Raw genomic sequence first — 23,617 nt, 5'->3', positions numbered from 1 at the left:
TTATTTTGTGGACTTTTTTGATGTTTTCGTCGGTAACAGCCTCTTTGGGGCATCCACTGCGTGCATCGTCTTCAGTGCTCATTTCTCCTCGTTTAAATTTAGCAAACCACTTCTCAACGGTTGATTTTCCTGGTGCAGAGTCCGAGTAATGTTTATCAAGCCAAGCCTTGGCTTCAACGGTATTTTTTTTCGCCAAAAAGCAATGCATTATTAACACACGAAATTCTTTTTTTATCAATTTTTTCACAATAACAAGCTGCTTCACTCACAATGCTATATCTCACGAACTAATTATCCGGCAGCTGTGAAATTTATACACGTATCTTTTGAAGGTTAGTACTAAGTAAAAATCACATGGATTTAATTCTAGTAACGCCATCTATGAGTCAGCCTACGAACTTTTCAGCCCAACTGTTATAGATAAGAAATCACACAACAAGGCTTACACCACCTACAATTTGAGGAACCAAAGTCACACTGGGGAACTTGCCTCGCGTCCCCGGAGAGATTTGACCCAAAAATCGTTAGAAAATGATGAAATAATGCTCTGGTACAGTTTTCAGCTCATTCTGAATAGTACCCCAAATATCGTAAATTCATCAAAAACAGTGTGTCCAAGAGTGTGTGAATTAGTTCCTGCAATGCATTCCAGGTAGCAGCACAAATGCCATTTGTGTGTGCGAATGTGTGTACGAACAGAGCGAAAGACAAAAGCTCTTCCCGCACCAGCTGTTTGCCATCACGTGATGTTAACAATGCTGCAAGCCTCTCTCTTTCTCTCTGCACAACAAAGGTACGCACATTATAATACGTGCCAGTTCGGAACCGTTGTTTAACTTTGCAAATTAAGCATAAATGGAATATGAAAATAATTCAGATGGAAAATAAAAGTACTGTGCATTGGATACATCAAATTTCGGTGGATTTATTTAGTGTTCGTTATTGTGATATGCTGCAAGGGAGGGTGGGCTTGTTGGTCCATTTGGGTGTCCAAAGGCATTCTGTACATACCCATATCGAATAAGAACAACTGTTGTTACGCAGAGTATTACAGTGTATTGTATCAATTGTATTGAGTTGAACTGTCATCTGGAAACAGATTTTAATGCATTTTACACAGAAATTGAGATGATGAAAATGCCAACATAAAAGGCGAAATGTTTAATCTAAACTAAAGCATAGTCTTTTTAAGCATATTACCTTCTCTGTATTAGAATACGTGATTATGACTAGTCACCTTATTTATTGAAACATTGCCGTATACATATGATAATATTTATATGCAAGTTTGTGCTTTCGTAACATATTTGTCCATTATCAAAATTGAAAACTTCTTGAAATGAAGGAAACAACAGGTTAATTTTATGTATTTTTAATGAAACTAAGTTCCATAAATTATTCTTAAATTAAAGTAAAAAGTGTTTTGTGAATGATTTACAATATAGCCCAATGTAGCTAGTGGTAGTGTAAGGTTCGGTGTTGTGTCTTTACGAGTGTCAATTTACCGATTTTATCTATCATAATGCATCCATATTGACACAATTAGCCTACAGATGCAGTGAAGCAAAAAGCTAAATAATAAAAAGACAAATAAAAAATGTGCCTGGTATCATCAAATTTGGACAATGGTCATTGTGAGATATCAGTTTTTTTTAATAGAATATATAAATACTTGACAAGGATCATGAATTCTCAGCATGTTAAGAAAGTGACCCACATTTCCTTGTATGTTGATCCAACTTTTTCCACATATTCACTCAAAAAGAAGTTTTTTACCAGTTATAATGGTACAATGAACATTTTAAAACAATACTTTCAGCCGTAAAAGTATGATTTCAAATATTTCATTCTTCTCCATTGACAATCTTGTTATCTAATATAATTTAAGATTTATTTTTATTTTTAACATTTTTGAAACAGCTTCTGATTGTGTAATTTGTAGGGGTGTGTGGGGTCCCGAAAAGTCAGGACAGGATTTTGGAAAAAAAAATGTCCTGTCCCAATCCCAAGTTTGGGAAATGATTTTGCAACTTTTCGGGATCCTGAGCAGTCGGGCAATACCGAATGGACGTTTTAAGAAGTCGTTAATTTTCATAGTTTCCTGCACTGTAAGTGTCTGGAAGTTCTCAGAAATATTTTTTTTTTACTCTAGAAATGCAAAATGCTATGCAACCTGAAGTTCTACTATTTGCAAATAAAATAACACTTCGTAAGCATACAAAATCATGTAATCAATTTCATGTAATTATCAGATTGCTTTCCTTACATAGAAGTGTGCATTAACGATAACGAAAAAGAATAAACACGCTCGATACAACTCCCCTTAATTTCCCTGGTATAAGCTGATTTTTTTTTTTTTTTTTTTTTTTCTTGTATGTACGCATTGCTTGCATGATAGAATTATTTTCCTGTAGTTTACGGTTATTACAAGCATAAGAAAACAGTTTTTTCTTTGTGACGTTTCAGGAGAACGTCAGGAGTTTTTTAAAAATTACTAACCATTGTTATAACTGTATCTTTAGTCAAAATGAAAATAAATGTCTGATGAAAGGAGCGTGTGTTCTCCTGAAACGTCACAAAGAAAGAAAAAACTGTTTTCTTATGCTTGTAATAACCGTAAACTACAGGAAAATAATAAGCTGATTTACTGAAACCAACGAAAATTTTTGTTGGTGCAGTGTGATTTTGAGAGTAGTGGAAGAATAAGTAGGCTGAAAATAAAACTGTTTTATCAACAACATCATGCACAAAAAAAAAAAAAAAAAAAAAAAAAGTGAATCAACTCATACTGAACTGTAGGCTGTTATCGAAAACACCACAGGAATAAACAGAAGTAAAAATAAAATTCTTAAAAACCATGGTGATGAAAGAAAGACAACAGCCGCTGATTTTGCATAGATCGCAACCACTACAGGATTCATCTTTCAGGACCAATAGATTGCCTGTTACATACCATAATTGAGGTATTAATTTAATACCTAACATTGTCAGCTCAAAGTTTCAGTAGCATTACATGACATAACATTTCATTAGGTTGAAAATAAGTTTTGAAAAGGGAGTGCTGAAGGAGGTGCGGAAGAAAATTAAGGTGTGTGCAAACATATAATAATGAAATTGCAAAATCACATGATAAGGTGGACATCTTTCAAAACATATGCAAGTTCAAAAGGGAAATCAAAACTTACTTTCAAAACAAAAGATGACATTATTCAGCAGTTCACCCATTTTCTATTGTTCAGGTGAAACAATTAATGCTAATTGCTGTTTGTTATTTATGCAATGTATGTATATGTAATGCTTGCCTCATACATTTTTTTGTTTTCTTTTTCTGTTTTCTACATTTGTCATATCCTGTGTAAGATTTAACCTCAATTGTCAGATTGCTACTTCCAATTTCTCTTTCATATTACTTTTATATTACTTTAACATATATTGTCACATGATGGTATCTTATTGATTCTATTAATCTCACATTCTGTGTAACAAACATTGTGTAAATTCAAGACACTAAATGGGCATTTGCCTGTAGTGTCATATCTTTAAAATAAAATCAAAATAAAATTAAGTTCTTATGTTAATTAAAATTAAATGGGATAGGATTAACTTAATTTATATCACTCAGTGGCTATGGCAGGCCCAAGGGTGGAGTGTATGGCATAAACTTACTCCTCCCCAAGCCTCCTCTTTATCCTAATTTCCATTGATCAAAAAATTCACCTGCTCGTAATGACCATAGTTGATTTTACATCAAGAAGTACTGAAAGAGATATGTAAAAAATACTTTATCACCATGTACACATTAATATCCAGGATCGTAGGGGATTCCAGATGGTACACCGGTGCGTACACCTTCATTATGTAGTATGTGTGGTTTGGGATCAAGAAGGAACCATCGATAACTGACGGAGCCCAACACCTCTAGAATTTGATCTACTTGTCCCGATTTCTCCCACACCACTTGAGAGATATGATTCATAGGGTCATTCAACAAAACGCATTCTTCGCCCATCCTGAAAATCTCCTGTTGGCTTTAATAACTGACCAAAACCCAGAAATAAGAAGTCTTGGTTGGCAAAGAATTAAGAAAGCAAGAGGATTGAAAAAAGGCAAAAGAATTCGCACTTTTGTTTTACCAACCATCAATTTTAATGCAGACCAATACTATGACATGGTTGATTGGGCTTCGTGCTCCCTCCACGAGCCTCCAATACCAATAATATTACAAATGAAGAAGCAGATGACTACATTAAAAACAAAAAATAGCGGAAATTCAAGACTTCCCCTGCCACACACAAGGAGTGGAGAGACTTGTGAAAATTATCACAGAGGCTGCTTCTTCCGTTTTCGGCGCCAGCGCACGTGATGGCTACATCAAAGCAAAATTGGAATCTAGAGAACATATGCCGAACATTTCGAACAAAAAGTGACTATAAAGTTCAAGGAGAAAACTAGAAGAAAATCTTGGCCTGCCCCTTAGTAAAATTATGTTTGCCAACATGGGTGGAGCTCGCAGTCCAGCCACCTCCTCGTGGTGAGCTCTGGGTTATTTTCAAAGCATAATAAGCTATGAAAATAAGCGAAGCGCTGGACAGTAATTGAGGAACTGTTAGCAATTAGACAGTCAAAATATTTTATTTAGTCTTTTATATCTGAAAACTTTCGAATAAAACACAGTCGAAATCAATTGGAAACCATCAATAGAAAAAATGGAGTTTTTAGCCTCAAATTGACAATTTTTGAGCAAAAGCATACGTAAACAGCATAGGAAACCACCCCTAAGGCACGAATGTAACATATTTGCCATAAACAAAACAATAAATGACCATAATGCAGAAAATAAGACATGAAATAGCCTAATAATGACATTTTTGTGAAATTGTTGTGCGTGTTGCATAACCAAATCACTATCAAAACTTCAAGCACCACCTAAACGACCTCCAAAAAATCTGAAAAAAATCAGACGTGTTTTTCGTCACAAATGGCCACTTTTCCGCACTAGCCACCTTAACATTTCGAAAAGAAGTTTTTTTCGATACACCCTATTGGGCAAGCTCGACCTATTTTTGGCATGGACAAGGTTTGAAAAATTTGTACCGGGATCGGAATTGAACCAGGATGTACCACATGGCAATTATACGCCTTACCGACTAGCTGTATTGACATTTAATTTACTTTTATGCCCCTTAATAATGTTTACATTTTCCCAATTAAAAATGTTTGAACAAATCATTGGAATCCCAAACCCTAAAAATTTTCTTTATAAAGTCTAATCTCTAGCTGTAAAAGGTAATGAAGTTTCCAGTGTGCATTGAGCCATGCCAAGTACGCATATCTAGAGGGTATGTGGAGGTTAGAGGGTATGTGGAGGTAACACCACACATATTCTCGATCGCATCACAGCAATTTTTAGGTGTTATCAGCACCACAATCTGGCCACCTTTACTCCTAAGGGGCACCCCCCTCCCCAGTCCCAATTTATTTGACTATCTCGAACATTTTCTCCCAAATTTTTCTCCGCCATTCTCTTATAAAATTGGACACTGGATTGCATTAATAATTAAAATGCAAGGCTTTCCTGTAACCGTTTCTTGTCACTCGGCAAGTCAGAAAATTCCTTGCATCCGGTGAAAAACTTTAGTGGTAAGCAACACTGCAGAGTGCTGTTTTCCTGAACCTTTACTTTGGCTGTACTGCCACACTCGATCTGCTCCAAAGCTGATCATTAACTCAAACGAGTGTGCCACTTTCTGTGAACAGAAGTGTACAACCGTTGCCAGCGATGTGGAGGTCGTAGTACTTCTGTAGCAGTGCCAGTTCTGTTGATGCTTTTAATGGAGCGGTCTATTGCCTAAAGAATCTCTGGAACAGTTCGGAAGCTTCATCTTAGGGATTAAATCAAAGTCACAGGGGTGGTCTGCCAGACCCATCGAGCTAACCAATCAGCCACAGCTACATGCGCCCAAGCACTGTCATGTATAATGAGGAGAGGATTCAGCAGAAAGTGTGCCCTCTTCTTTCGCAATGCAGGACATGTTCCACAAATGAACAGTAATAATGTGCATTGCCAATCTGTCCTGGTGGCACGGCGTGAATATCCAGAACTTTCACATTAGTGGGGTTTAGACTACACAACTTTAGACCGCCAACTCCAATGATACTCTATTCCTCTTGTCACTGCGCATGCGCCTAGTGTTGGAAGGAAGAGTCAATTTACTGGGAGGTAGCTTAGGTATAAGTGAGAAGCACTAGTTCCGTTTCATGGCGTATATACAGCAGTGTTGCCACTATTAAGTTTTCAACCCACGTATAATAGTGCATAAATATTCTGAACTACTTTTAGTTGTTACAATGTGTAAGGTTTGAGATCGTATGGCCTCAGCCTTAAAAACAACACACACACACACACAGGCAGAAGAAAACACTTATGCCCCCCAATGGAAAGGGAAAATGTAAAAAGAATAAAGTAACAAAGCATTCAACCAGCAAATATCAGAATTTTCATTTAGGTAAATGCAGTCACTAAGTTAAAAAAAAATAGGCAATGAAGAAGAGTGTATGATTATATTTAACATAAATATATTGTGTGAAAACCAAGGGACACATAACTCCAATTTATCAAATTTACAGGAGAAGGGAATACAGAGGTTGTTTCTGATCTATGGTGATAAAATTGCACATCTTGTGCAGCACCACCAAGCGGGAAGAGAACAAAGCTGCCAGTTGTGTGGGCACCGTTGACTGTGCATGACAGGTGTGGTCAGTGCGAATCGGGAAGAATGCCGCCAAAAATCAGTGCATATTGGTAGGGTTACATAACTGCACTTTCCGATGTAAACTACAGTTATAGTGCCATTATAAAACTGTGCACAAAGCGTGGATTCACTGTGTCCAAAAATGGCAATATCACGGGTGTTGAAAGGGGCAGGTTAAGGCAAAGCGTGAGATGATTCCTGTGGGGCAGAAACAGGCCAACCCCCGGCCTACCACTAGCCGCACACCAGCTACAATTCAGGAAGTCAGGGTGCTGGTCACCAGGGAGAATCCAGCCACACAGAAGTATCGAGAACCGGCTACAAACATCACTGAAGACAGTGCACACTATCATTCACCACGATTTGGGTTTGGAAAAGCGACGCAAGGGGCGTGTTCATAAGCTCTTGCCAAAACACATCCAGGAACATCGCACCAACTGTCAAAAGCTTTATGAGCGGCAGGCACCTGTCAGGTGAAAAGTGGAAGTTTGTTGTTACATTGGACGAGGCATAATGTTTATCTTGATGACTGTCACAAGCCACATGCAACTTTTTATCGAAATGTAAGGAAAGTTTTGGCACAGGTTTTATGATCATTGCTAGATACTCGTAAAATGGCAAGCTGACCATACATTGTGTTGCCAAAATTACAAAGGTTATATCCGATTATTATCAGGCTAACGTCCTGACACCCGTTTATCGCCATGACATTCCCCATCTCTATGGGAGGGACCAGAATCATGTGTGGGTGCATCAAGATAAGGCGTCAAGTCACACATCTCGCTCAAACCGCCTCTTCCTCCAACAAATGGCAGAATAAACTGGAATTCGTGCCATTCCTTTCACAGACATTCCAGTGAAGTCACCTGATGCCTCACCGATGGACTTTTGCGCCTTCGGCCTACTGAAACGAGTTTTGTCTCACACCATTGAAGGGCTATGGAAAGCCTGTCAGGAGGAGTGGTTGAGGCTGGACATGACTACACTTCGTGCCAGTCTCCTACAGTGGAAACTTCGCTGTCGGGCAATTGCCAAGATGCAGGGACAGCAAATAGAGCACTCTCGATGGTGGCGACATGGTTTCTCTTAAGGTAGGTGCAGTTTGAAATCGTCACTATAGATCGGAAACAACCTCTGTACAGTAGATATATATTGATGTGACTCCAAACACATCTCTTCAGAGGAGTATACATAAACCAGGGTGGATAAAAATCATTTTTGATGATTTCTTTGATTTACGAGGGGAGTGAAAAGTTTTGAGCCTCACATGGAAGGAGTGATGCTAGGTAGTTCAAAATTTTGGAGGATGCAAGGTTTGAGTTTTAGGACACTCTGTGCAAACTTTTATGAAATTCACATGTTTTCTTCTATTTTTTCGGTCAGGTTGAAAATGAATGAAGTGTCAGACAAGAGAGTGGCCGACAGGGCCATGATTCGGTATCTCTGTTGGCAAGACCTCACTACACAGGCTGCTTTGGTTGAGTGTGGCTTCACCACACTTCCCCAACCACCTTATTCCCCCGACCTGCGCCCATCAGATTTTCATCTTTTACCTGCTATGAAGAATTCACTTCGAGGATGTTACTTCCACATGGACAAAGGCGGTCATTCAGTGGTTTGAGACTCAGGACAAATCAATCTACCAGATGACTGTAAACAAATTGCAGCACAGAATGCATAAGTGCATTGATCTGAGGGGTGATTATAGAGATTATGTAAAAAGGTAAAGTGCTCCCCTGTGCTTAGCACCATGCCATGAAGGCATATAGGGGGTGTGGGGGTAACGCCCCACTTTCTTGATACGGTCATGAGTGGGGGTGATGTAATCAGCATCACGCCCCTGACTGCCTTTACCCTCCAGGGTTTCCCCCAGGTACCCATGTTATTCGATGTTGGGTGGGCGCCGGGGCCGATTCCAACGTTAGAAAAGTTCCCGGATTTGAACCGGCCGGGGATCGAACCCGGGACCTTGAGCATGGTAGTCAGACGCGTTACCGACTGAGCCACCGCGGCCACCATAGAGATTACGTAGAGAAATCATAATAAGAAACTGTAGCTCAAACACCCCTTCCCTGTGAGGCTCAAAACTTTTCACTCTCCCCTAGTTAAACCATTCTTAAACTTATTTTTAGAAAACACACTTAAAATTGCTTGTATGGTTTTTGGCACCATACATATAGATAGATACAGTGGAACCTCGATTTTATGTTTTTCAGGGGACTAAGCTGAAAAAACTTAAAATCTGGGAAAACTTAAAATGTGGGAAAACTTAAAATCTAGGAAAATTTCTTAACATTTTGCTATGTTGGGACCATCCAGATTGAATCTATAATGTGGGGAAAATGTCAAATCGAGGAACGTAAAATCGGGGTTTCATGGTATATGTTTTTTTTCTATAGAAAGACTTCTTCTGGTAAATGGGCCTGTAAAATATTTGAACAGTTTGATTAAAAGGAAATTAAAAAAATATATGTAAATATACATTTTTTTCTATATCTGATACTGTATATATGAACCTACTATGGAAATGATTGTTGAGTGTGTTAATGAAACTATAATAATTTCAGTAACTTTTCTTCCAGTAAAGTTAAAACATTCTGGATGTACTATATAATTGTAATGTAAAATATCTTTTAGTCTTTGTAGCTGAATTTTGGCAATTTTTTTAAAGATAGTTTTCCAAATTATCAGCTGCCATATTTATTTATAGTTTCATGATAATGACACTATTTGCTGTTTCACCTAACTAGTATTTTGTATATTATTCTACACAAAACGTTAGTTATTTTTACCTATAATAATATTGAATTTTAAATCAAGAGAAATTTAAACGTGTTTACAATTTACATATTACATTTTGTTTCATGTGAGCTTCACCCACCCCATCAGTACATATATTTTGTGTCCTTTCCATTCCTTTCTTAGAGCCTTTAATAAACACAACTGAATGATTACGAGATTAATGTACCTTCACCAAAAGTGATTCTGATATCTACAAAATCCTTATGCACATAATTCTATAAATTATTTCTTTAAAGTGATATAAATCAATGATTTTTGTTTTAAATTACCTGATATATATATAAAAAAAACGTATTTCTGGAGTTACATTCCTCTGGTTCTCATACGATGAATAAGAAAGTATGCTCAAATACCAATACATGTAAATGTAAGAGGAAACACTAAAATAAATGTATAACAAACCTTAATAGATTATAAAAAAAATGTGCATGTATTCACAGAGTCGTGGCAAGCAAAAATGCATAAATCAAGCTCAAACATTAGCAACAGTGTAGATATACTATCTTTCAGAGTTTATCTTCCTCCCTGATAAGATAAAAAGAGTGAATAAGAAACTTGTTTACGTCTGAGTGTTCACCTAAATGAACATAACTCTGGTTATGTACCTCTATTTGCATTCTACTGTATAAATATCAGCAGCAAACAGCATATGAGTCAATCAAAATTTGCAATTTCCTCATAACTTGAGATAAAAAGAATGTTCTCTCTACTGCTACTGCAAACATTTGTAATTCCACACATGAAAGTTTGAACAATTCACTACTGGTAAAAACAATCACAATTACAAACAGATCAACAAATATGCATATATATTTAGGCTATTCAGAATTGATTCAGGCTGTGTCTTGTGTGGGTGGTGTGTAAGAGCGGTGAGCTTGGACTGTGCACCACCAGAGTTTCATTTTTCTAGCTACAGATGGCATCACGTGACAGGCATTTGTTTCTCACACTGTAGTCATAGTCATGGACAAGTAAGGTACTGCCAAGTGGAGGTGTACAATGTCGCCATGGATGTGTGCTAATATATGTTTTGTATTATTGATTCATCCAAATAATACAAAGGATAATCATATTGGTGGTGACTACCACGGTGAAAAGTGAACCACGTGGTTCCTGTGGAAAGAAGGAACATGCCTGTCGTTCATTACTATGGCAGATACCTGCTAAATCATGTCAGGGGTTCGAGATGAGCGATGGTATCCACAGCTGGTTCCTTTCTTGGCACTCCTACATTTGGCTGTGAAACCTGTCACCCAGCGGAACAAAGTTGCACAATTTGGAGCGAATTTGTCACACACTGCTTGTAGCTGATAGTGAATCATAGATGTAGGCACACCTTCTTTCCACAGGAACCACTTTGTTCACCTTTGACTGTGGTAGCCGCCTTCCATGCTGATATCGTACACCTCCACTTGTCCACGACTATGACTAGACTGTGAGAAACAAATGACTGTCACGTAGCACCATCTGCAGCTAAGAAAATGAAACACTGGTGGCACACAGTCCAAGGTCGCCAGTTCGCGGTTAAAGCATATAGGCACACAAGACACAGTCTCAATCAATTCCAAATGGCTCAAGTATTTTAGTTTACTTTCCAACATGTCACACTTTAACAAGCAAAAATTAAAAGTATACTGATATTTAAAATACCCACACAGCAGGTGCAAACACCAGAGGGGCTGGCTTGCTATTCAAATGATAGAAAACAGAGGAAAGCACTTGTGTGGCAAACACAACAAGATAACATTCTTTAATTTAATCATTTCAGTGTATCTTAATTTTGTTTACCATTGCTCTATGTTGTGATTAAAATACCGTAATCTCATAACATAAGCACAGAACAAAATATCTTATTTGGGGCTGAAACTGCTAATTATGAATATTATATTTTATCTTTGGTCTTATTTAATGGAACAACATTAATACGAAGGGCATTTCATATTGATTTACACTTTGAATGCTTTCTTAATTTATTCTTTTTACATTTCTCCTTTCCAATAAGTGTTTCTTCTGCCTAAGTATGTTCAAATGATAATCTTCCAAAGATCTTTTTGAACAATCCTATCTATAACTACTGCGAAGCTCTCTTATCACATCCCATTATAAACAAAAATATTGGCATTAATGATTCAAGATATTCAATGAACTGAAAGAATACATTTTACCTGTTCTCCACCATCTGTGCTTATCTGCCTATCAATGCTGCTTTCTTTTGTATGAGAAACTGAATTCTCCCCTCTTCCGTGATCTCTTTTGTGACGCTGGTGAGGAGATGGTTTTGGACTAGTCTGTGGGCTAACATTTGGACTACCAGATCTAAGGAAAGACACGGACAATCAATGTTAAAATCACACACACATTTAGAACAGAAAAACTTACTTCACTCAAATATCGTGAAATATTATTTTTAAAGATATGTTTACAAATAAAGCAATAAATTAAATTAGAACGTGTGTGTGTCTTTATCTTTTTCTCTCATAGCTTCTCAAAAGCTCAACCAGTTTATCTTGAGGTATTTTGATGGATTCCTTGGCTGACTGTTGGAATTATTATACAGGGTGGTCCAAAAGTATGGAGACACCCGAATACAAGTTGAATGACATACTCTTCCGCAAAACTAACACTGCAGGTTTGTAATAGAGGTAGGGGAAAATGTTATAGGGCATATGACGGTCAACATCTTGAAACCGGCCATCTTGAATTCAACTCCAAAATTTTAAATGGGAAGGGGGTGATATATCAGGCTAGAATTTCATGAGAAATGCAGTATTGAAGGTTATTTCGACGTATCTATAACATTTCCCCCACCCCTATTACAAACCTGCAGTGTTAGTTTTGTGAAACAGTATGTCATTCAACTTTTATTCGGGTGTCTCCATACTTTTGAACCACCCTGAAGATGAATCATAACTAAAAATTATGTAACTAAGATTATGCTGCCTAATACATGGATTAGAGTACTGCATAGAACTACTTTCACTTGCTCATACTCGATCGAGTCGCCCATGGTCGAATGTATAGAATCAAATATCATTTCAATGTGACAATAATCATACAAATATGCGTGGGTTGTAAATTTAAAAGTGGCAACACTATCAGGAAAAGGTGATAACACCGTGCATGGGCTATGAGACAGCAAGTGTCAGTTGGTGCCCATGTCGATCATATACCAAAAAGGTCGGTGCCCAACACATCGATCGACATCGGGCCCCCACTGACAATGCTCACTGTCTCATAGCACATGCACAGTGTTATCATCTTTTTCTGAGTGTTGCCACTTCTAAATTTACAACCCACGCATATGTAAAAATCCACCCTTGTAGTTTCAGCCCATTTTCATGTATTCAGTTTCATATATCGCTACGTATTGGTACGATAGACTAAATTACATTTTAATATGGAGATGATGACTATGTTCACTTAAGTTTCAATTTCACTGCATTTTTCACTTCACGATCCATATTTGAAGGCTAAGTATCACAGAAAAATTACAGTTATATGTGTACTACTTTGAGCTAATACCATTCGTTTTGCTGCTTGAGCGAAGAAGCAGTCAATGCAGTATGCTATTTAGGGTCGTCCATGTGAACTTTGCCACTCGAGCAAAAAACGCTCATTGTAGCACCATAAGAGGGATACTAGCTTCTTAGATTAGGCCAAGCTAGCAAATTAAACTCTCAAGCATTTCAGCTATAAGAGTCCCTTCACACTGCGCCACCAACTGGCACCACTCAGTGGAACATTTGTTGACTGTCTGTGATGTGTTTCATGCACATATATGATATATTAAATTGTAGAATATGCTCCTCCGTGCCAGGCAGCTCAACCGAGTGACATACTTGTGAACCATTTGTAGAGTGATTCACGATTCACAAGCGGATGTGTACGTAATTTGTATTTTTGTTATTATATTTTGCTTTCCTTTCACCTTTCGCTAATCATGATGATGGAGATGAATGATGATTGGATAAAATTGAAGAGACAATAATTGGTGGCAAGATCTTGAATTGACTGTTCAACATGCTCACAAACTGAGGCAATTGAAGAATATTCAACTCTTTTTATATACCTATATAATGCATACACAGTACAGTGAAATAAAATAGTGAATATTTCTACACAGGATCATAATATCATATCACTGCAGCATATAAGAACTCATGCTGACTCAGACTTGCAATGTCGGAGAATGCCAACGACAATGAAGGGTCTTGTGTATATTGATGAAGGAATTGGGAGCATAAAAGTCGAAACATTAATTTGCCTCAAACATCGCTCAGAAGCTCGCAAGTTGAACGCTCATTCACCCCACATTCCACCGGATGCAGAGCCGAGCAACAAGAATTTTCCACTTGGCTCTGCACAGTCAGCAAGGCAACGGCCCTCGCCAGCACCTCCACTGTAAATTTCCATCTGCATCCAGGGATACCCCAGGTGCACAGTGGAGGTGCAAAGTCCACCAACCTATGACTCAAATCCAATGTATAAAACCGCTGGAGACAGTAAATCGATCTCTCACTTCGCTCGAATATCACCACCAAACTGATCGACGAGAAGAGGACGAGGGCCTGCTGAGAGATCGCGACACTACGAGGCGGCAACAAGCGAGAAGTCCATAGCAATCCGGATTAAGCCAACCGAAGAATCTGCAAGAATAAAACAAGTCGCCGAATTGCCTGCTGTCTCTTATCGTCATCTTCGATCTCTCCAGCGGACACCTGTCACCGTCGCCAGAAGCCGAGGGCCAGACCAACAGCAAGGGGTGAGTAGCGTTCAACAACACAGGCTCCCAACAATCCTTCATCAGCCTCCTTAAGGGTAGAGGTGGTTAGCCAAGTCAAACTTAAGACCTATTGTATTTATCTGAGCTACGTCCTGGCGTGACTCGATCCCGTACCTTACCCGACGTCACGCTACAATATTGAGACAAATGTAACACCCATAGTTTTCACAAGACACAACAATTCACCTGTCAGCACGACTGCAACGAAAAATAACAAACGGAACACGGAAGGAAAATGAAAGGGTCATTATGTGTGTGTGTGTGTGTTAAGATGTGTTGTTTCCCAGTGTTTCTTTGAGAAACTCCGGCTGTACGCGATGGAATTTTATGGGACTTGGATAGTCAAGTTCAAAATGCCTTGCACAATCTTATGATGAACCTTATGTGACAAGTTTTATGAAAACATCTCGCACGCAAGGAAAATACAGAACAGAGCGTTTAACTTGCACACTGCAGTTTCTTAACCGTACAACATTGCACTTCTGCCATAGGCTGGTCACCACGAACAGGTTCTGCATGGTCCTGCCCGATATTGGTATTTTAGTTTAATTTATGCTAGTATGCAGTTCAACCAGACCATGGTAACCAACCACGCTCTCAGAATTTGATGAAACTTGGGATATTTAATCCTTCCATGGTGGTGAGAATCCACTTCTTTTTTTTATCCGTAACTGTCTGGTTTCATTTGTATAGCCCCTCAAACTTTCAGTGGTTCATCTTTTCTTCCATTGTACACGTCTCTCCAAATTCTAGAATACTTTTAAAGTGGCGTCGGTAATGGCTTCAATCTCTTGACATATAGCTTATTTCAAGGCTGTAATTGTGTGGGGTTTATTTCTGTATACTTATCCCTTCAATAAGCCCCAAAGAAGAAGTCGGGTGGGGTGAGATGGGGAGATTTTGGTGGCCGAAGATTTTTTGAGATAATTCACTCTCCAAAAAATTTTTAATTTCTCTCATGCTGACATTTGAAGTGTGACATGTTGCATCATCTTGTTGGAAATATCCATCAGTTAGTTCATCATCTGTTAACTGATTGACAAACTCAGTGAATATTCTCAGGTATACTTCCATGTTAACTATTTGTTAAAAAAAAATGGGGCCTATAATTCGCCTACGAGACACTCCAAACCACACACTAATTTTCTGAGAATGCAAAGGCTGTTCATGTATAGCACAAGGATTTTCTTCTGCCCATATATGCGTGTTTTGATAGATTATATAGCCACTCAGATGAAACCATGCTTCATCCGTAAACCAAGTGAGGTCTAAATCACAGGATTCTGAGGAAAATTTTGAAACCATAAACAAAACCGCACACGTTTTTCATGGTCTGTTGGTTGCAATTTTTGATTGAACACATGACATGTAGTAAGCGTGTAGTTTTCATTTTCTTGCAGTTTTTGATTAGTTTCTTGGGAAAAGTCTTCGCAATGATTTTGATGGTGATGCCAGTAATCGCTCCATTACATCCTGTTTTGTCTCTTCAGGCATTTTCCGGCCTCCTGAATGCTGTATGACAAGACTTGCCATTGTCTCTAACTTTCTTACCAATTTCTGGATACAACACTTTGAAGCTATACGGCTCACATGAAATTCAGTCTGAAATGCCCTTTGACATGCTTTAAATGAACCAGTTTGCCAGTATTTACGAACAACGAACACACGCTCTTCGATTGTGTACATTGTAATCCCTATACATTCGAGTCAACACTACAGAGATGCACTGTCGCAGACCAAAACGAATGAAGGTCACTGGAAGAGTACAAACCTATTGCGAGGGGTTATATCCTGTTTTACATTGTTGAAGGTATGTGCATACAAAATTTCAAGACAAACTTTAAGTAAATGGCAGTTTTATAGACGAAAGTTTGGTGCCTCTAGCGAGGGAATCACCAGATATTATCTGAATATTTTGGACCGAAAACATGGTTTATTAAAATTTGAATTATCATTGAAAGAAAAAGATATTTTTAACATGAACTTAAATACATGATCTAACTTAACCAGAAATAAAGTGACGACTTTTTCATTCCTTCTGAAAATGTGAACTTATTTCTGAAAATTTTTAAAAATGGCTACCAGATTTTACATTTTTCAAATTAACTCAAAATCTAAGAATCTAGCTTCAAAATATCATTGAAGCAAATTTTTAGAGCAAAAAAATTGTAAACCTACAACTACATATTTCACACATATAATTTTATTTCAAAATCAAAGACTTCATATCAATGTAGTGTTTCTTTAAGAGGAAATGATGCCTCTCGCTCGAGCGCGACCTTCTCCCGAGTTTTCCCCGTTTACTTCTGAAAGAAGTAATCAATTCCACTCCTTCTCCGTAACTATTGGACTTACGACCTTCAAATTTTTATGGGACACTTTTCAAATGTTTATTTCATAATCTATTCATTCAAATTTGCATTATCTCAAATGGTTTGATACTTGGTTTTATTTACATTAAATTTGGCAACGTTCTTTCCAAATGCCATAAACAGGCGAAGTCAACCTCGACCCTTTACACGGGACGGGGTGTTTTCCGGTGGTTGGAGTTTTTTTTTCTCATTTCGGCAGGACCGCGAGGGAAGGGAGGGGTGCTAATGGCCCGCCTGCTTTTGGCCACGGAATGCTTGAACCTCCCTTGAACCTCCTTTCAGTGTGTTTTACGAAGCAACGGGAGTTTGTGTTATTTGTAACAAGTGCCAAACCTACGTATGTCAAGTGGAAATCGCCTCATATTAATAAATTACGACATTTTATATCGGACGTTTGCACATCGTTAGCACATGAAAGCACACTATTTATTTTAATAAGCACACAAATATTAATCAAGATATTAATGAGTTTATTGTGGCGATTCTGGCTTGATATAAGATAAAATCGCTACAAATCAAAAAAATATTTTTGAGCAACTAAATTGTAATATTATTTAGGCATTCGTTAGGACACGAAAGCACACTATTTATTTTAATTAGCACACAAATATTAATAAACATATTAATGAGTTTATTGTGGCTTGATATCATGATAAAATCGCCACAAATAAAAAAAAAAATTTTTGAGCAACCAAATTGTACTATCTTTTAGGCATTCGTTAGCACACGAAAGCACACTGTTTATTTGAATAAGCACACAAATATTAATCAAGATATTTGTGCGTTTATTGTGGCGATTCTGGCTTGATATCAAGATAAAATCCGCCACAAATAAAAATAATAATTTTTGAGCAACTAAATTGTACTGTCTTTTAGGCATTCGTTAGCACACAAAAGCACACTATTTATTTTAATAAACACACAAATATTAATCAAGATAGTAATGAGTTTATTGTGTCTTGATATCAAGATAATATCGCCACAAATAAAAAAAAAATATTTTTGAGTAACTAAATTGTACTATCTTTTAGGCATTCGTTAGCACACTGTTTATTTTAATAAATACACTAATATTCATCAAGATTTTAATGAGTTTATTGTGGCGATTCTGGCTTGATATAAGATAAAATCGCCACAAATCAAAAAATTATTTTTGAGCAACTAAATTGTACTATCTTTTAGGCATTCGTTACCACACGAAGCACACTATTTATTTTAATACGCACGCAAATATTAATCAAGATATTTGTGCGTTTATTGTGGCGATTCTGGCTTGATATCAAGATAAAATCGCCACAAATAAAATAAAAAAAATTGAGCAACTAAATTGTACTATCTTTTAGGCATTCGTTAGCACACGAAAGCACACTATTTATTTTAATAAACACACAAATACTAATCAAGATAGTAATGGGTATATTGTGGCTTGATATCGAGATAAGATCGGCACAAATCAAGAAAATTATTTTTGAGCAACCAAATTGTACTATCCTTTAGGCATTCGTTAGCACACGAAAGCACACTATTTATTTTAATAAGCACACAAATATTAATCAAGATATTAATGAGTTTATTGTGGCGATTCTGGCTTGATATCAAGACAAAATCGCTACAAACCAAAAAAATATTTTTGGGCAACTAAATTGTACTATCTTTTAGGCATTCGTTAGCACACGAAAGCACGCTATTTATTTTAATACGTACGCAAATATTAATGAAGATATTAATGAGTTTATTGTGGCGATTCTAGCTTCATATCAAGATAAAATTTGCCAGATATCAAAAAAATATTTTTGAGCAACTAAATTGTACTTTCTTTTAGGCATTTCCTTCGTAGGAAGTGTAGGTACGAATTATGTGCCTTTGATAATATATATATATACCAGGTGTATAAGCTTAAATCTGCTGTTTGCTCATAGATGGCGTTAGTGAGCGTATGAAGCTACCATGGGCCCGCCATACCTGGTGTTTGTATGAGTTGGACATCTGCCAACACGAATCAGTGCACATCGTCAGCATGTGCAGACAACAACAGACAGTGTTCCTGTGGTAAGCATGTCTAGTTTTGTGTCAGAAAAAGAGCATATGCGGGAAGCTCTGCTTTTCTGCTTCCAATTGAAGAAATCGGCTGCCGAATCGCATCGAATGCTTGTGGAGGCCTATGGTGACAGCGATGTATTGGAAACAACGTGCAGGGATTGGTTTTGTCAGTTCAAAGACTGCAATTTTGACCTGAGCAACAAAAAGCGTGAAAATCGGCCCAGGAAGGTTGAGGACCATCAATTGCAGGCTCTTTTGGACGAGGACGATACCCAAATGCAAAAGATGTTTGCCGAGCAATTGGGTGTTACTCAAGCAGCCATTTCCATGCATCTATGTGCCATGGGAAAGGTTCAAAAGTTCGGAAAATGGGTGCCGCATGAATTGACCGATCGGCAGCTGGAGAGACGCCAAAACACATGCGAAATCTTGCTTGCTAGACAAAAAGAAAGTCTTTCCTGCATCGGATTGTGACTGTCGATGAAAAGTGGATATATTTCGAGAATCCTAAACACAAGAAATCGTGGGTTGATCCCGGCCAACCATCAACATCTTCCTCGAGACCAAATCGCTTCGGCCGGAAGATGATGCTGTGTGTTTGGTGGGATCAACAGGGTATCGCCTACTTTGAGCTGTTGAAACCTGGTGAAACTGTCACTGCCCACCGCTACCACCAACAACTGATCAAATTGCACCGTGTTCTGTGTCACAAAAGGCCCGATTATCAACAAAGGCATGACAAGCTGATTTTCCTCCATGATAACGCCCCATCGCACACATCAAGACTGGTCCAAAACTACTTGGAGACACGCAACTGGGAGGTGCTACCCCATCCCGCCTATTCACCAGACCTGGCCCTTCCGACTACCATATGTTTTCGTCGATGGGCCACACCCTCGCTGAGCAGCACTTCGATTCGTATGCAGACGTCTGAAAATGGCTTGATGAGTGGTTTGTCTCGAAAGAGAAGGACTTTTTTGGCGTGATATCCACAAATTGCCCGAGAGGTGGGCAAAATGTGTAGCTCGTGAGGGCAAGTACTTTGAATAAATTTCTTGTTGCTTTCTATGAACAAACCATGTGTTTTTCTGACTACAAAACAGCAGATTTAAGCTTATACACCTGGTACATATATATATCTCTGTATGTACAAATACATTCTTCGTTTGATAAGATAGTCTCTGTTATTCAGTGGTTTTTCAGGTACTCAAAGGGTAAAGTTTTGAGATCACTGATAAGGCACGCTAAATGAACGTTTGAATTAAGTTGCAATTGAAATGCAACATGAAACTTGTGGAACGGTTAGGATAATGTGTTGTGTGTGTCTTCCATAACTTTAATTGTTTCCCACTACGTTATATTTTTACCAATTTGTCCCATGAATGACTATAGCTCTTGTCCTGTCTTACGGCGGGCATCTCTACATACTGGCAAAGGAAGTGGGGATCGGGGAAGCGACCAATCCAGCGCGATAAGAAACTAAGCAGCCTGTAGAACGAGGTGCGCGTAGTAGTTCCTCCCGCCAGGCCGTAATTATCGGTGCCACCGCTGTTGCCTCGTTGGTTTGCTGCGTATTCCCCGCTCCCCACTTCCCTTGCCAGCATGTAGAGCACCCGCCGTAAGAGTAGACAAGAACTCTAGCTTGTCAAGCAGCAAACAACTATTCGTCTTTCACTCCTCGGTTGAAAATGGGCACATAGTTCACTCCGCTTTATTCGCTTTTATTTCTTTCTTTTCTCATTCCTGAACCATGTCAAAAACCCTACCCCCCCCCCCCCCCCCGTTCCTTGTTCCCTACCAAATTGTTGAAACCCCCCTTACCCCATTTCCTTGCTATTCCATTGTGCGACAGTCGATATCATTTCTTCTCTATGTCCATTATGTGTCACTATTTGATTTTCTACTGATGTGTCCATCCTTCTTCCCGAATCTCACACCCAAACATCCATGCTCAAGCCTGGATTCGAACCCGAGACCAACATTATTATTATTATTATTATTAGTAGTAGTAGTAGTAGTAGTAGTAGTAGTAGTAGTAGTAGCGGTAGTACTAGTAGTATCACAGACGTAAATTATGCAAAAAGGGGGCAGAAGTTGGTGCTAAAGCATTTGTTTTCGAACACACTTTTGTCTAATTTGCGAGGATGGAGATGAGGAATGAATGGACACTCACAAACATCCATGCCCAGGCCGGAATTCGAGCCCAGGACCCCTGTCGTGCTAAGCACTCCGCCACGGGGGCCGGCAGTTTTAATTAAAAGCAACACAATTAAAATCAATCAATTTAATAATACAATAATCAATTTTATACGGAATAATATTATATATTTTTGATCAGAAAGGGGTTTGTCAATAATAATGAACAGAAATTAATTTAATGATGATGGCCTGAGGAACTTATATGCTATAATATTGCATTGGTCCAGTGATTGGTAACTAATTTAAATTTATATTTGTCAGTTTTGATGATTATACCATACTTTCCAATTGTTAGTATGAACTATAAACAAATTGAAAGGTATTTACGAATAAATTTGTTGGAACTGGGCATCATTCTATAAAAGAAAAAGATACTAGGCCGCGGTCTCGAAAAGGTTGAGAACCACTGGGATAGAGTAACCATACCATCTGCTCTGTGCTCCTATGGTCACAAGCAAGTGGAGAATAGAAGCTGCTGCGAATTTTGTCACGCTGCCCCTGCCCATGGCTATGGTAAAAGGCCGAGGCTATTTATTCTGGAGGAGGCAGTTCACCCCCCCTCCCCTCTCTCTCAATCCCTCCCATCGGGAGAAACACTAGAAACCACTGCCCGCTCGGTCCCCTCGATTCTCGAAACCTGTTTTGTTTACCCTCCCTGAAAATGAGGAAGAAAACGGACTCGGAAAGTGAGAAGTCGACCATTTAGCGAGGCAATTGTACGCTGTTGCCAAACTCAATATAATTAAAATCAAGTATGAAATCATTAGTGCTACAGAGAATTTGAGTGAATAGATTATGAAATAAAGCTTTGAAAAGTGTCACATAAAAATATGAAGGTCGTAAGTCCAATAGTTACGGAGAAGGAGTGGAATTGATTACTTCTTTTAAAATAAACGGGGAAAACTGGTCTTTCTAGGAAAGGGAGGGGGAGACGGTCGCGCTCGGACGAGAGGCATGACTTCCTCTTAAGGGAGTGACACTATTATGGGGGAAATATGCCTTGTTTAACCTCAACCCCCAAAAAAATCCTGTCGATGCACATGAATATTAGCCATTCCTTGATATATAATAACTTATATTAGTATGTGAGTGAGTGGTCAAGGAGTGGCATGTCCAGGGCTCTTGACCAATAGTACCCTCTCGAGAATTATGTATTTTTTTTTTTTTTTTTGTTATCGATACATGTAGACTCTTAGATGTAATATAAAATGTGTTACCGAGTGCTAAATCACAAATAACTGAGATATTTGATCACAAAGTATGGTTGTGTAAGTTAAAAAACCTACCTCACAGGATCTTAACTGTACAGGACCAGAATTTCATCTGCAAGGGGCTTCAATTGAGGAAAAATTAAATTTGGGTTAAAAAAGGCCACAAAATGAAAGTATTCGAAATGTGCTCAAAACAACTTGGTTCAAGTGATAATATTGTTAATCAAAACCCCCCTCTCCCCCCCCACACACACACACAAACATACACACCTCCGTGTGTGTGATAGGGGAGCTATCAACTAGAATGAATCAGTGCAATTGAACAAATTACATTAACGATAGTCATCACTTTTATTTGTGGGTAAGTTAGATCATGCATCTAAGTTAAAATTTTAAAAATACTCGTGTTGGCTTTGCACTTTCCCTTTCAATGATAGTTCAAATTTTAGTAAACCATGTTTCAGTCCACAAAATTCAGATAATATTATTGTATTAATTTATTAGTGTACTAAAATATAAATGTGATATTTTCGCATATTTTTTTCTGGAATCCTTATTGTTTGGTTAACATTGTCGGGAAGTTTCAAAACGATTAAATAATTTATAAGGAAGATAGAATTATTTTTCGAAGACAGTGCAGCTTACACTTGGAGGCTCTAGGAATGGAAAAGAAAAGATGAATCGCTGAAAGTTTGAGGGGCTAGACAAAAGAAACCAGACAAGTTACAGATAAAAAAAATGTGGTTTCTCACACCATGGAAGGATTAAATGTCCCAAGTTTCATCAAATTTTTTGGTTGAATTGACATGGAATGGCCCAGTAGTTGATTCTGGAAAAGTATTACACAGAGCCAAACTTCAATCATAAAGCTCTTTGTATCTTACAAGACCAATAAACTATTAATTTGCATCATTACATGGTTTGTTGTGCCTGTTAGATATTATGTCACTGCAGGTGACACTGACAAAATAGAGTTCTATGCATTCTTCATGTTTCTCACCATAAACTATCCACATGTTATATTTTCAATATATTTGCTTCCAATATCATATCAACTGTGATTAGGGCCAGGGACTTTATGTTATAATGTATTTTTTATTTGGCATTGGATCGAATATTGGTGTGAGATCATTACGTATGTGATGAAAATCTGCCAAAATAGACAAACTTGATATATATTCACATATTGAACCAATTTCACATTTTTACAACATATTTCTTCAATTCTCTCTGTATAATTTCATAATTTTTCATATTTTATAATTTATTCTTCGTAACGTTAGTGCAACTGGGTATTATCGATGGCAGGATAAGGAAATTACAGACAAAGAATTTAAAAGCAGATGCCATCTTATCTTACCAAATAGTACAGAACAAAATACCCACTTTTTTTTTATCCCCACGACAATTGATAACCTTGCGAACATTATTGATAAAAAATGTTCTCAGTCATTGTTG

The 23,617-nt window shown here is 37.9% G+C and overlaps 1 protein-coding gene across 4 annotated transcripts in view; it reads right to left on the bottom strand.

Annotated features, from left to right (window-relative positions):
* The window catches only part of GramD1B (GRAM domain containing 1B), a 178,264-nt gene that overhangs the window by 131,775 nt on the left and 22,872 nt on the right, over positions 1-23,617 (bottom strand). For all 4 annotated transcript variants that reach the window (XM_083122716.1, XM_083122714.1, XM_083122715.1 and 1 more), the window contains exon 3: positions 11,720-11,870. In XM_083122716.1, coding sequence (XP_082978842.1) covers positions 11,720-11,870 — 151 coding nt within the window. The remainder of the gene's footprint in view (positions 1-11,719; positions 11,871-23,617) is intronic.

Source organism: Lepisma saccharinum, chromosome 5 (genome assembly GCF_977018435.1).
Source record: "Lepisma saccharinum chromosome 5, izLepSacc3.1, whole genome shotgun sequence".
In the NCBI taxonomy this organism is placed as follows: Eukaryota; Metazoa; Arthropoda; class Insecta; order Zygentoma; family Lepismatidae; genus Lepisma; species Lepisma saccharinum.
Note: the sequence above shows the minus strand (reverse complement) of the source record. Positions and strands in the feature narration are given on the sequence as shown.